General features: G+C 65.7%; 1 protein-coding gene across 1 annotated transcript in view; it reads right to left on the minus strand.

Moving 5' to 3' along the window:
- Positions 1 to 119: 119 nt before the first annotated feature.
- The window catches only part of PKD1 (polycystin 1, transient receptor potential channel interacting), a 33669-nt gene continuing 20923 nt past the window's right edge, over positions 120 to 12865 (minus strand). Inside the window, exons 17-46 of the mRNA XM_058680267.1 lie at positions 11994 to 12137; positions 11628 to 11907; positions 11332 to 11545; positions 11095 to 11254; positions 10763 to 10915; positions 10429 to 10573; positions 9630 to 10250; positions 9382 to 9538; positions 9028 to 9280; positions 8749 to 8944; positions 7967 to 8137; positions 7347 to 7490; positions 7055 to 7265; positions 6839 to 6965; positions 5761 to 5877; positions 5630 to 5679; positions 5281 to 5465; positions 5125 to 5215; positions 3447 to 3541; positions 3165 to 3367; positions 2900 to 3094; positions 2674 to 2813; positions 2467 to 2579; positions 2209 to 2353; positions 2000 to 2125; positions 1730 to 1904; positions 1259 to 1549; positions 1040 to 1174; positions 642 to 950; positions 120 to 564 (exon numbers count right to left, since the gene is read on the minus strand). Coding sequence (XP_058536250.1) covers positions 154 to 564; positions 642 to 950; positions 1040 to 1174; positions 1259 to 1549; positions 1730 to 1904; positions 2000 to 2125; positions 2209 to 2353; positions 2467 to 2579; positions 2674 to 2813; positions 2900 to 3094; positions 3165 to 3367; positions 3447 to 3541; positions 5125 to 5215; positions 5281 to 5465; positions 5630 to 5679; positions 5761 to 5877; positions 6839 to 6965; positions 7055 to 7265; positions 7347 to 7490; positions 7967 to 8137; positions 8749 to 8944; positions 9028 to 9280; positions 9382 to 9538; positions 9630 to 10250; positions 10429 to 10573; positions 10763 to 10915; positions 11095 to 11254; positions 11332 to 11545; positions 11628 to 11907; positions 11994 to 12137 — 5757 coding nt within the window. The 3' untranslated portion in view covers positions 120 to 153. The remainder of the gene's footprint in view (positions 565 to 641; positions 951 to 1039; positions 1175 to 1258; positions 1550 to 1729; positions 1905 to 1999; positions 2126 to 2208; positions 2354 to 2466; positions 2580 to 2673; positions 2814 to 2899; positions 3095 to 3164; positions 3368 to 3446; positions 3542 to 5124; positions 5216 to 5280; positions 5466 to 5629; positions 5680 to 5760; positions 5878 to 6838; positions 6966 to 7054; positions 7266 to 7346; positions 7491 to 7966; positions 8138 to 8748; positions 8945 to 9027; positions 9281 to 9381; positions 9539 to 9629; positions 10251 to 10428; positions 10574 to 10762; positions 10916 to 11094; positions 11255 to 11331; positions 11546 to 11627; positions 11908 to 11993; positions 12138 to 12865) is intronic.

The raw sequence follows: 12865 nt of genomic DNA on the forward strand, positions 1-12865 counted from the left end.
CGATACTGCCGTGGCCTCCCGTGGGCAGCGGGCAGGGGGCCTGGGCCTGGCCGGCCACACGGCCTCATAAAGTGCAGCAGCCCATGGGCAGACAGCGCCTGCCTGCCCTCACTGGGCAGAAGGTAATACTGAGCGGTACTGGTTCCCCCAGGGCTAGGTGCTGCTGGGGTGCACCCTGTTCCTGGCCTGTGCAGAGGTCCTGGTGGGGCCTGGGGCCGCGTCCGTGCCCCAGCCAGCCTGGGCAGGCCTCGGGCCCGGGCCGGGGTCAGAGGCAGGCAGGAGACTCTGTAGCCGCCACTCCAGCTGGTAGACATCCTCCGTGGCCTGGTTGAGCCGGTCGAACTGTGCCAGTAGGGCCTCGAACACCGCATGCAGCCGGGAAGGCTCTGGCTCCCCGCGCACGCCCGGGCGCCCAGGACCAGGGCCGTCCAGCTGACTGGAGCACGTGGAAGGGTGGGAGGCATCGGAACCAGCGCTGGGCAGGCGGGCATCTGACGCCTTGGAGCCCCGGGAGGAACGGGAGGGCAGGGGCTCCATGCCCTCGAAGCGCACTTTGTGGCGGAACTGGGGGCGGCACAGGGGCTCGGTCACTCCGGCTGCGCCCTGGCGGGCCCTCTCCACCCCCACTGGGCCGTACCCACCTCCTTGGCCTTGCTGAAGCCCAGCCAGAGGCGCAGCCTGCGCAGGAACAGCTGCACCATCTCGTGGTCCTGCGGCTCCCAGGCCGGCCGGTACAGCTCCCCACGCAGCCCGCGGTAGCGCCAGCGCAGCACCACGGCGCCCAGCCGCAGCGCGCCCCACAGCCGCAGGGCCCACAGCCCCGCGCACAGCAGCGGGAACAGGGACCAGGAGCCAGCAGGGCACGGCGCGGGCCCCCCGAGCCCGGCCCCGGGGCACAGCACCACGAGGGCCCCCGCCGCGCTCCGGAGGCTGTCTGCGGAGGAGACGAGCTGTGGGCCAGAGCAGGAGGGGCGTGAGCAGGAGGGCAGAGGACGGTGGGCGGGAGGGGCGCGCGCGGGCGGCAGCTCCCGGTACCCACCAGCACGGCCAGCTGCGTGTAGGCGGCGCCCAGCAGCAGCAGGCCCACGGCGGCTCCGGCCAGCTCCGGCAGGGCCCGGCGCAGCGTCTTGCCCAGGATGGACCACTGGCGCACGAAGCGCAGCTGCCGGGCGGCCTGCGGGCAGGGGGCGTCAGTGCTGGCCCGGCCCGCCGCGCCCCCCGGCCCGTCCCCCGGCCCGTCCCCCGGCCCGGCGCTCACCTGGACCAGCAGCAGGAAGAGCAGCGAGGCCGCCAGGCCGCGGGCAGCGGCGCCCAGCTGGGCCACCTGCTCGAAGCTGGTGAAGCGGCGCAGGCGGCCCCGCACCAGCAGTGCCCACTGGCGGTCGGCGGCGCCCAGCTGGGCCAGGCGCACCAGCGCCGCGGCCGCCGTCAGCGCCACCAGCAGCCACCTCGCCCAGGGCCCCGGCCGCGCCGCCCGCGCGCGCCCCTCGCTGCGCCACGCGTGGGCCTCGGCCACGGAGAAGCAGAGCGCGAAGAGCAGCAGGCACACCTGGGGGCGGGGCCGGCGTGAGGGCGGGGCCGGCGCGGGGGAGGGGCGGCGCCACCCGTGTGGGCGTGGCCACCGCGTGCGGGCGGGGCCTCGGGGCATGCGGCCAGCCGTGGGGCGGGGCCTCCCGGGAGGGCGGAGTCCGCACTGGGGGCGGGACCGGCGGGCGTGGGCGGGGCCTACCGAGGTGAGCAGCGGCAGCGACAGCCCCCCGCTGAGCCGGCGCAGCGCGAACGGGCGGACGCTGAGCGTGGCCAGGGCGCGGCCGGCCGCGGGGAACTCGAGGCGCAGGGTGACGGCGGCGTGCAGCCCCACGGCCGGGCTGTAGCGCGTGAGCTCCACGAACACGGCGCGGCTCCTGCACGGGGCGGGGGCGTCAGGGCCGGGGGCCGGGGGCGCGGGGCCGGGGGCTGGGGGCGCGGGGCCGGGGGCCGGGGCCGGCGGGGCGGGCACCTGTCGTCCAGCCAGTTGTGCCGCCGCAGGAAGCGCAGGCGCGCGCGGCTCTCCTCCAGGCTCGGGCCCAGCTCCTGCACGTAGCCCCCGCTGTCGTACACGGCGCAGTGGCCCCAGGACCAGGTGCTGGGGGGGAGAGGGGCGGTGGAGCCGGGCCCAGGGCAGGGGCTCTCCCAGCGCCCTCCCCGAGCCCCCGGCGCCCCGCTCACCCCGGCAGGTCAGGCGCCGAGTAGGCCCACGGGGCAGAGCCGTTGTGGGCTTCGCGCCCCCAGCCCACGCTGTAGTCGCCGGTGCTGAAGCTGCCCGAGGCCGAGCAGGCGCGCGGTCCTGCGCCGGGGCCCTCCGGGCACAGCCCTGCAAGGCAGGCCCGGCGGGGGTCACCGCCCCTCACCCAGGGCCACCCCGTCCCCTACAGCCCTCAAGGCCCGCAGCGCTGCCTGGGCGCTCGGCCGGGGCGCCCTGCTCACCTTCCCGTAGCCGCACCTGCCGCAGCCGCGGAGGCCCCAGCTCCGGGCTGGCCTGGTTCCCGTGCACGGAGGGAAGCAGCACGCGGGACGCCCACGGCCAGAACTCCTCAGACCTGCCCGGCCACACAGTCAGACGCAGGCGCGACCCGAGCCCCATCACCCTCCCGCGGGCCGCGCCCTGGAGGCCGGGGCTGGGGGTGTCCGCACCGCGTGATGGCCAGGAAGGCCCTGCTGGCCAGCTCCTGCTTGATGGCGCTCTGCAGGCGGTAGGCGTGGCTGTGCGACGAGGCGTCCCCGTAGTTGGCGAGCAGCGTCACCAGCAGGAAAAGCGTGTACACCAGGAAGCTCTGGGGGACAGGGGTGCCCCAGGGTCAGCCCGGCCCCAGCCCCGGCAGCAGCGGGCGCCCCACGGTCAGGGCACCGCCGGGCTCACCTTCAGCATGCCGTGCAGCCTCTTGACCTTGCGGGCCTCCTCCTTGGCCAGGAAAAGCGCGAAGCCATGGGGCGGGCGCACACGGGGCACATGCTCGCCCACAGGCGTCACAGCCGGGCTTCCCACCAGGCTGTCTTCCTCGTCGGGGTGCAGGCGCTTGGCCAGCACTGAGAAGTACAGGGCTTCCAACAGGACCTGTGGCGGGGCAGGTGGCATCGGTGGGGATGGCCGCCCACCGCCCAGAGCCCCCCGGGGAGCCACGCACCTTCAGGGGCTCCCAGCCCAGGAATGAGACCAAGAAGCTGCAGCTACTTGATAGGAGCCATGTGACGCTCACACTGGGGGGGAAACTGGTGCCAACCCACCCTGAGACCCCCACAGCCACAGCCACCAGGAACAGGCTGAGCCCGTGGGCCAGGGGGGCACACCAGGCCGGCAGCAGGCACTTCCGCAGCCCCTCCGCCGGGCCTGGAGACAGAGAAAGCTGTGATTGGCAGGTGAAGCCTGGGGAGAAATAAGGGGGGCGTCCCAGCACCCCCAAGCGTACCTGCCCTGCACAGGGGAGCCGCAGGGGCCGCTGGGGGTGCCTTGTCCAGCCTCTGCAGGGCCAGCACCTCCATCTTCTCCCCGGGGGCTCCAGACCTGAGGGGAAGAGGAGCTGGGTGCCCGCACTGAGGACATGGGGTGCTGGCACCATGGCCATGGCCTAGCGGGTCCAGTGCTCAAACCACTGCACATGGCAGCCACCTCCAGACGCCTCTTCACACACACCCACCACAGCTGGGGTCCCACCTTGCCATGTGGAGGCCAGCGCTGACCTGCCCATGGGACAGTGCAGATTCTCTGTACCGCCACTAAATGCCAGCATGCCCTAGCAGGGCAGGCAGGAGGGCAGGGACGGCTCTGTGCCCTGAGCACACGCTGCCAAGGGCTGCGCTGGGCTGGGCTGCGGGCTCTGGCCGCCAGGTAGCAAGTGGACGTGGAGGCAGCGGCAGGAGAGACGCCGACGCAGACTCCCTCTCCTCTGGAGCTGAGGGAGTGTGTCACAGGGCAGGACTGCTGACCCACATCCAGCGGCCACTCTGCCCTCGCTGGAGCCGAGGGAACAGCCGCTGGGAGGCGCTGGTGCTCAGCCAGGCACAAGCACAGGCCGCCCTGTCCGGGAAGGACGCCCTTGCAGAAGAGACAGGTGGGTGGACAGCAGGGGAGCCGCAGGACAGCCGCAGGGCACAGCCGAGCCACTGGGCCCACAGCCAGCTTCTGCATGGTTGCCACGGCCATCAAGGGGACAAGGAGGAAGTGACGGTGTCGTCACAAAGGGCCCTGTGGCTTCCGCCTGGCTCTTGAAGCGCTGGCCATGGCCCTGCACCTGCTGTCTGTGGGCACAGGCACCAGGCCCGGGGGAACAGAGGTGAGCTCTGGCCCTGGGAGGGAGCGGTGAAGTCTGTTGACTCAGGTCCAAATAAGGCCAAAGGGGCCTGTGTGGTGGGCCTGAGGGGCCAGCATCCCATGTGGACGCTCCTCCGCTCCTGATCCAGCTCTCTGACAATGGCCTGAGAAAGCCGTGGAGGACGGACCAAGCCCTTGGGTCCCGGCCTGACGGGGACCTGGATGGAGCTCCTGGCTTTAGTCTGGCCTTCATGGTCAGACATAAGATCTCTGTCTCCACTCCTTGCTCTAACTGTGCCTTTTAAAGAAATCCTTTTCAAAAGTAACTGTATGTTAAAACGGTTGCTAAATTAGAAAACAGCCAAGAAATGGGAAAATTCCTAAAACTGCAACGGTTTATTACAACAGCTTAAAAAGCTCATGGTGGGGGCCCAGCGGCGTGGCCTAGCAGCTAAAGTCCTCGCCTTGAACGCACCGGGATCCCATATGGGCGCCGGTTCTAATCCTGGCAGCTCCACTTCCCATCCAGCTTCCTGCTTGTGGCCTGGGAAAGCAGTTGAGGACGGCCCAAGGCCTTGGGTCCCTGCACCCGCGTGGGAGACCCGGAAGAGATTCCTGGCTCCTGGCTTCGGATCGGCGCGCACCGGTCATTGCGGCTCACTTGGAGAGTGAATCACTGGATGGAAGATCTTCCTCTCTGTCTCTCCTCCTCTCTCTGTATATCTGACTTTGTAACAAAATAAATAAATCTTTAAAAAAAAAAAGCTCATGGTGGGGTCACTGCTGAGGGATATGGGACCCGGTCCCTCTGGGGGTCCCAGGATCTGTGCACTTACAAGCCAGTCAGCAGGTCCGTTTCCATCTCTGGGTCCTGGGAGGTCAGGCCACTTCCCCCGTCAGCCAGGACCTGCCGGATCAGGTCTTCATCTGGAGGGAAAAAGCCATGTGAGTGTGGGCCCAGCGCGGGAGCTGCCCCCCACTCCCCAACTCACCTAGTGCTGAGAGGTACTTGGCCGGGGAGCACGGGCTGGCCAGGGACACGCCGTCCTCCTCTGCGCCCAGCAGCCGGCCCATGCGGACCCTTGCCAGCCGCTGCAGGGTGCTGCCCACGATGGACGGGTCGCTGAGCAGGTCTGGCCAGCTGAATGTCCCCTCGCTCGACGGCCAGCATGCCAGGCTGTGGGTGACAGGGCTTAGCAAGGGGAGCTGGGGTTAAGACTGAACACACACGCCAGCACACATACACGCCAGCACACACATGCAGAGGATATGCAACAGCTGGGAACTGACACCCTGGGGAGCAGCTGCCTACCCCAAGGCTCAGTTCTCCTGGGGACCCACCTGTTGGAATCTTCCAGAAATGAGTCATTTTTTGTGTGCCCAGCAAAGGCCTGTGGGAAGGCAGAGCACAGCCCCATGAGGCCAGCCCCGCAAGGCAGGACCATCCTCCCACCCCAGGCCTGAGCCCTTACCTCCGCCCGGAGTCCTGCCAGGCTGAGAAAGGTGCCGTCCAGCACAGACGAGTCCATGCAGCTGTCCCCATCCAGCTCTGGCGGGCCTGGCGGGGCATGGCCCAGGCCCCTAGCTACCTACAGGGTGAGCGCAAGAGGTAGGCGGGGCAGCTGTAGGCCCTGCTCAGGAGACAGGACAGGGTCCAGACCCGTGCTGTCCCACAGAAGGTTCTAGACAGCTTTTGTATCTACACTGTCCTTTACATGTCCTGACAACATGAGATCCAGCTAGTGCAACTAAAGAAAGTAATTTCCAGTTAACTTGGGAGGAGCGCTGGGGCACAGGAGTCATGCTATCCCAAGCCCTGGCCGGCCTGCCCGCCGACAGTCACCTGGGAGGCCCTGGGAGGCCCTGGGCGGAGCTCCCAGCTTCAATGAACCAGTCATTCTGCTTTTCAAATACATAAATTGCTTTAAAATTAAGCTTTTTTTCTCTTTTCCTCTATTTACTATGTCATGTTAACTTTTTATACTGGAAAGATAAGCTGGCTGGCTGAACAGAATGGATGTGGTAATGTAACAGGTGGGCAGCACTCAATGGAGGCTGACAGAGAGAACCCCTGTGCTTCTAACCTGTACCACAAAATGTCCTCACTTCACGTAAATCGGAAAAAATAAACCAAAAAAAGAAATGAATGCTGGCAAGAAATGAACATTTAGAAAACTAGCTTATGCTTGTTTTGGCAGCAAATACACTAAAAAAAGTAATTAGTTTGAGGCAGGCATTGTGGTATAGCAAAGTTCAACCCCTCAAATGGGCGCTGGTTCCTGTCCCTGCTGTTCCACTTCCCATCCAGCTCCCTGCCTGTGGCCTGGGAAAGCAGTCGAGGACGGCCCAAAGCCTGGGGACCCTGCGTCCGTGTGGGAGACCCGGAAGAGGCTCCTGGCCCAGCCCTGGCTGCCTGTAACCTTCTGGATATGAACCAGCACATGGAAGCTCTCTCTCTCCTCTCTACTGTGCAACTCTTTCCAACAAAGGAGTACACTCCTTTCCACTTCCACGCTCCCTCGTCCAGCCGTCCAGGTTCTCCAGGCCTACCTTGCTTTGGGACATGCGGAAGAGGAACAGGATCAGCAAGTAGACAGGGTACACGATGACGCTGGACACCAGGCCCACGGCGGCCGTGCCGAGGCTCAGTGGGACCACCCTGGACACAGGCCCGGTGCTGCACAGTGGCGTAAGAAGAGACCAGGGCCAGCGTAGATCGCAAGGGGCTGGACAGAGGCAGGCCTCCCCGCGCCCCACGGCACGCACCTGTAGGTGGCGTCTCCCACGACCCCATACCACACGGCGTTGGCGCCCAGGAACAGGCAGAGCAGGAGCACGCAGCAGGTGGCTCTCTGCACGCGGGTGAAGCGGCTGCGGGGCCGTCGATCCCACACGGACAGCCAGATGTGTTTGTCAAAGAAGCCACGCTGCAGCTCGGCCACCAGGAGGCGTCGGAACTGCCACAAGGCTGCGTCACCTGGGCCAGAGAGAGAGGGCCGGATGTAGGAAGGGCCAGCCGGCCACCGCCCCAGCCCTGGGATGCCAGCAAGCGCCTTACTTGCTGCCAACACCTCCTTCTCCACCAGGCCGCCGTTGGCCTCCGTGTCCACCGAGAGCCAGTCATTGACCGGGAAGAAGGTGCTGCGTGCGCTCTGCAGGTCCCGGACGATCACATGCTGCAGGAACCAGGCGGGGCTGAGCCCTGCGGGGATGCGGAGGAGGTGAGGCTAGGAGAGGAGGTGAGGGCAGAGGGTGTGGGAGGACAGGAGGGTGAGGGGTGTAGCAGGAGGTGAGGGTGGGGGAGGACGGGAGGGTGAGGGGTGTAGCAGGAGGTGAGGGTGTGGGAGGACGGGAGGGTGAGGGGTGTAGCAGGAGGTGAGGGTGTGGGAGGACGGGAGGGTGAGGGGTGTAGCAGGAGGTGAGGGTGGGGGAGGACGGGAGGGTGAGGGGTGTAGCAGGAGGTGAGGGTGGGGGAGGACGGGAGGGTGAGGGGTGTAGCAGGAGGTGAGGGTGTGGGAGGACGGGAGGGTGAGGGGTGTAGCAGGAGGTGAGGGTGGGGGAGGACGGGAGGGTGAGGGGTGTAGCAGGAGGTGAGGGTGGGGGAGGACGGGAGGGTGAGGGGTGTAGCAGGAGGTGAGGGTGGCGGAGGGCAGAGCGCGCAGGTGCTGCAGGCGGCACCTTTGTTGTCATGCCACACGCGGATCTTCCACACGCTGCCCAGGCTGTGTGGGGTGGCGATTTGGAAGATGTCAAGGCTGTTGCGGTGGAAGGCCCTGTGCCCGTGCAGGTGCCGGTGGCCGCTGCGGCTGTCTGCCCCATACAGCATGATGCCCACGTGCGCCGTGGTGCCTGGAGGTGGTGGGAGGGGCAGGAGCCTGCGTGGGCGGCCACCCCACTTGGGGCCCAGGCTGCCTTTATCACTGAGTGTTAAACCAAGCATGACCCCAGCATCCAAGGACTCCAGGCCCAACAGCCAGGGCGTACCAACTACAGGGCCTGCCCACAGACCCCAGGCTGCTTGGTCTGGTCTCCGACTCTGACGTAGTGGGTGAAGCCTCCACCAGCAGTGCAAGCATCCCATATGGGCGCTGGTTCGAGTCCCAGCTGCCTCACTCCCCATCCAGCTCCCTGCTAATGTGCCTGGTAAAGCAGGATGGCCCAAGTGCTTGGGGCCCTACACCCACGTGGAAAACCCAGAAAGCTGACCCACCCAAACCCACCGCTTCCTGGGCTGAGCATCAGCGGGCAGCTGGACCATAACTGACTGCTAGCACTCAGCGCATTTCCCTTAGAGCTGTCTGGGTCACACAGGCCCTTTGGCAGAGCCGGTGCTGGCCTGCAGCTCCCACTGGGTCCCACGGCAGCTGTGGGCCCCAGGGGACAGTGAGGCCCCGTCCGGTCTGGCATCAGCAACCCAGGGAGGCTGGGCCTGTGTGGGGCGGCCAGGAGCCTATACTCACCTGAGCCCCTGCCCCAGCCGGTCTTGACCACAATCTCATACTTGAAGCGGCCCCTTTTCCCGCAGAAAGGGATGACGCGGATGTGGTGCAGGTCGAGTTGGTCCAGCTTGCGCAGGATCACGGCCATGACCGCGTAGCCCCCCAGGCACACGGCACAGGTCAGCAAGGTGACGTAGTTCATACCTGCAGCCGGGTCCTGAGTGGACAGGGCCATCATGTCCACGTCGCCTGTCCATGGATGGAACCCAGCCTGTGCCCTCACCGGCCGCCGATACTCACGGGGAGGATGAAGTGGACACGGCTGGGGGGCACAAAGAGGCTGGCACCAAAGGCAGTGAGGTGGCGTGTGAGACACACGGCCTGGCTGGGCGAGGTCTCCTCCAGGGGCATGAGCCCCTCCGTCTTCCACATCATGTCCTCCTCACTGAAGTACTGGCACAGGGCCGTGTAGATGCCCACGGACACCTCCAGCGCCGACCAGCGGAAGTGGCTAGTCAGGTTCAGGTAGTAACTGCCACTGGGTGCTCGTGTCCTAGGCAGGATGAGGGATGCAACAGCAAGACCCTCCAGCATGCCCCGGCTTCAGACCCCGATCCCGCCTTCCAGCAGCCACCAGGTGGTGGAGGGGCTCACCCTGGGGCGATGAAGAAGGTGTAGGGTCTGTGGTCGGAGCCCGTGAGCAGCTCCGGGCTGATCCTCCTGCTGGCCGAGCAGTTGTGCTCATTGGGCCGGGGCTCCGAGTGCAGGTACACAGCCAGGTACGGCTCAGGTTCCTCAGACAGGTAGTGCCCTGGAGGGCAGGTGCAGCGTCAGACCCCGTTCCGGCCCCTTCCCCCAGGAAGCAGGCAGGAAACCGCCGGGGCTTGCCTCATAGCACCCACCGTTCACCAGCGTGTACGTGAGCTGCAGGTGCAGCCCTGCCGCAGGGTTACTGCTGCCCAGGGCCACCACGGCGCTGACTGAGGCCTGGGGCTGAATGATGGCAGAGCCCGCAGACGCCTGGGGCCCCCAGGAGGCCTGGTCCGAGTTGTTGGGCACCTTCACAGTGATGGCACGTTCCGAGGCCAGACGCTCAATGGGGATGTGGGTGCCAGCCTGCGTCTGGAAGGCCATGGACGCCACCTTGGTGGAGACTGTGTAGTTGCTGATGTAGCCAAAGGGGAAAGGGTTGGAGTCCACGAGCAGCATGAGTTGCACCACATCGCTGAGTGGCGCCAGGGCCCCACTGAAGGCCTCGGGGATGGAGAAGTGGCAGCCGGGCCCCGAGGCATTGCCATAGCACAGCAGGCTCAGTGGGTCCGAGCGCTTGCCCTGGGCCACAATCTCCTCGCCAACCAGAGTCAGAGGCTCTTCGTTGAGCACGCGGGAACGCATAAGGATGCACATGAGGGCGGAAGACAGGTTGTAGGCCCTGGAGGCCACCATCAGGGCAGCTGGCTCTGTGCCCGGCTCTGCCAGCTGGGTGCCCTGCAGGTCCAGGCCAGCCAGGTGGATGAGGTCCCCTGCAATGGGCAGGGGGTCAGGGGTGGGGCCCAGGGCCAGGGAGGGGCGGGGCCCAGGACCAGGGAGGGGCGGGGCCCAGGATGGGGAGGGGTGGGGCCTAGAATGGGGAGGGGCGGAGCCCAGGACGGGGAGGGTGGGGCCCAGGACTGGGAGGGGAGGGGCCACAGCATCACGCACCTGTGATGTTGAGGATGCTGTCAGCGATGCCCATGGGTGTCACAGTGCCCTCGGTGGTCTCGGCCTGTAAGATGCGCATCATGCCCTCCAGCTTGTGCAGTGTCTTCTTCAAGCAGGAGCGACACACCAGTTCCCTGCTGGACACCTGCAGGGAACCATGCAAATGGGGCCCAGGCGACAGGGCAGCAGCCAGTCACAGCAGGTGCACTGGCCTCACATTGGACCACAGCACAAGAGGAGAAGCCAAGGCTGACGGGATGGAACACACAAGCCTTAAATAAGCCCCTGCACTCGGAGGCCCAGCCCCCAGCTGAGGACATCCGGGGCCCCCTACCGTGCACTGGGCCAGCGCGGCGGTGATCTGCTGGATGTCGTCCACCGTGTTGACCCGCAGGGACACCAGGGTCTCTGTTATGTTCTTGCGCATCTGGGCCCGCAGCTGCTGCTCCTGCTCTGCCTCTGCGGCCGCATCCAGCACCTGCTCGTACTGGTGGGGCAGCGGACACAGCAGTGCTGTCAGCGGCCGGACAGGCAGCCCGCTGCAGCACCACCAAGCCTGGTGTGAAAGAGCCACGCACAGGATGGGTTCCCAGGGCCGGCGGCAGGGGCTGGAAGGGATGGTGGGAGGGCTCAGGACACGGTGTCCACTGTGGCGCACACACTGACCTCATTCAGCACAGTGACCAGGGCCAGTGAGTATTCGATGACATGTTGGGGGTCAGCCTGACGCAGCAGCCCAGGCAGCACACTGGCTGTGAGGCCATGCAGCCAGGCCGTGAGGCTGGGGGAGCTGCCGTTGGGCTCAGGCAGGGCAATGACCAGAGACCTGTGGGACAGCAGGGGGACATGAGCAGAGAGGGGCCTCTGTGTCCTCCCTCCCCTGCTCCTGCACACCCTACTCACCTGTTGAGGGCGACCACGGCGGCCCCCAGCTGGTCCTGCACCACCACAGCCAGGCCCACCTGGAAGTGCGGCCGGAAGCCGGGTGGGAGCACAGCCGAGTAGGCCGCAAGGCTGCCTTTATAGATCCAGAACTCCTCGCAGTGGCCCTGGCGACAGCGGCGCAGCAGCAGTGCATATACCAGGGGTGCACCCGCATCCTCTGCATCCCACCACCCTGTGGACAGCAGTCATGGGGGCCCGCATTAGACCTCATCTCCCCCCAGGCCCTCACCCACATCTCCCTGGTTCACACGTACCTGTACACTCGAAATGCACCTTGGTGGTGAGGGCACGCACGGCCTCCAGCGGGAAGAGGCGGCAGGCACCCCCAAGTGGCGGCCGGTTTGGGGCCAGCCGGATGGAAGCGCAGCCTTCCTCCTCACCCGAGCGTCCCAGCACCGTGAGCGTGAACGTGTAGCCTTCGCCGTCCCGCAGCACACCACGGCGCACCACCAGCCGCATGCCCGCATTGCCAGTGGATGTGGTTGTCTTGTCCAGTACCAGCGTCTTGTTGCTGAAGGTGCGTGCGGCCCAGCGCTGCAGGGACAGCCAGTGGAGTGTGAGGAGGCAGGGACAAGGCAAGGGAGGCCCCCCTGCTCCCCACTGGCCTGTCCACCGCTCACCCCTCGTTTGGAGCCGCGGCTGCAGTTGTGACAACGGCCCTCCAGGTACACGTGGGAGCTGCGGCTCACCCCATACACCGCCCGCGCCTTGCAAGACACACACTCCAAGGACACAATGGGCACTCGGCCACTGCGGATCAGCACCTGGGCAGGGGTGGGTCACAGGTCAGGCCCTGGAGTCCAGGGTCAGGACCGCCCCCTGCATGGGCTGCTCCCCTTCCAGGGAGGCCATCTGTCCTTGGTCCAGCAGCTCCTACCCTACTCAAACTCCACATAAGACCCCATCTGGACCTGGAGCAGTAGCGTAATGGTTAAGGTCCTCGCCTTGCACGCTCAGGATCCCATAAAGTCACCGGTTCTAATCCCAGCACTTCCACTTCCCATCCACCTCCCTGCCTGTGGCCTGGGAAAGCAGTCGAGGACGGCCCAAAGCTTTGGTACCCTGCACCCGCATGGGAGACCCGGAATAGGCACCTGGCTCCTGGCTTTGATCAGATTAGCGCAGCCGTTGTGGCCACTTGGGGAGTGAATTGGCACACGGAAAATCTTTCTCTCTGCCTCTCCTTCCCTCTGCAAATCCTTCCAATAAAAATAATTTTTTTAAGAAGAACACCATGTATAGCTATGCTGTGATATGGAAAGAAGCCATAGTCACGATGGGTGTCATGAAATACAACTCACATCAAACCAACACTAAGAGGTTGACAGCAAGCTAACTCCCTGACTGTAGCACTGGCACCCCATATGGGCGCCGGTTCTAATCCCGGCAGCTCCACTTCCCATCCAGCTCCCTGCCTGTTGCCTGGGAAAACAGAGACAGAGGGCCCAAAGCTTTGGGACCCTGCACTTGGAGGAAACTCCTGGCTCCTGGG

Source organism: Ochotona princeps, chromosome 24, assembly GCF_030435755.1.
Source record: "Ochotona princeps isolate mOchPri1 chromosome 24, mOchPri1.hap1, whole genome shotgun sequence".
Lineage (NCBI taxonomy): Eukaryota > Metazoa > Chordata > Mammalia > Lagomorpha > Ochotonidae > Ochotona > Ochotona princeps.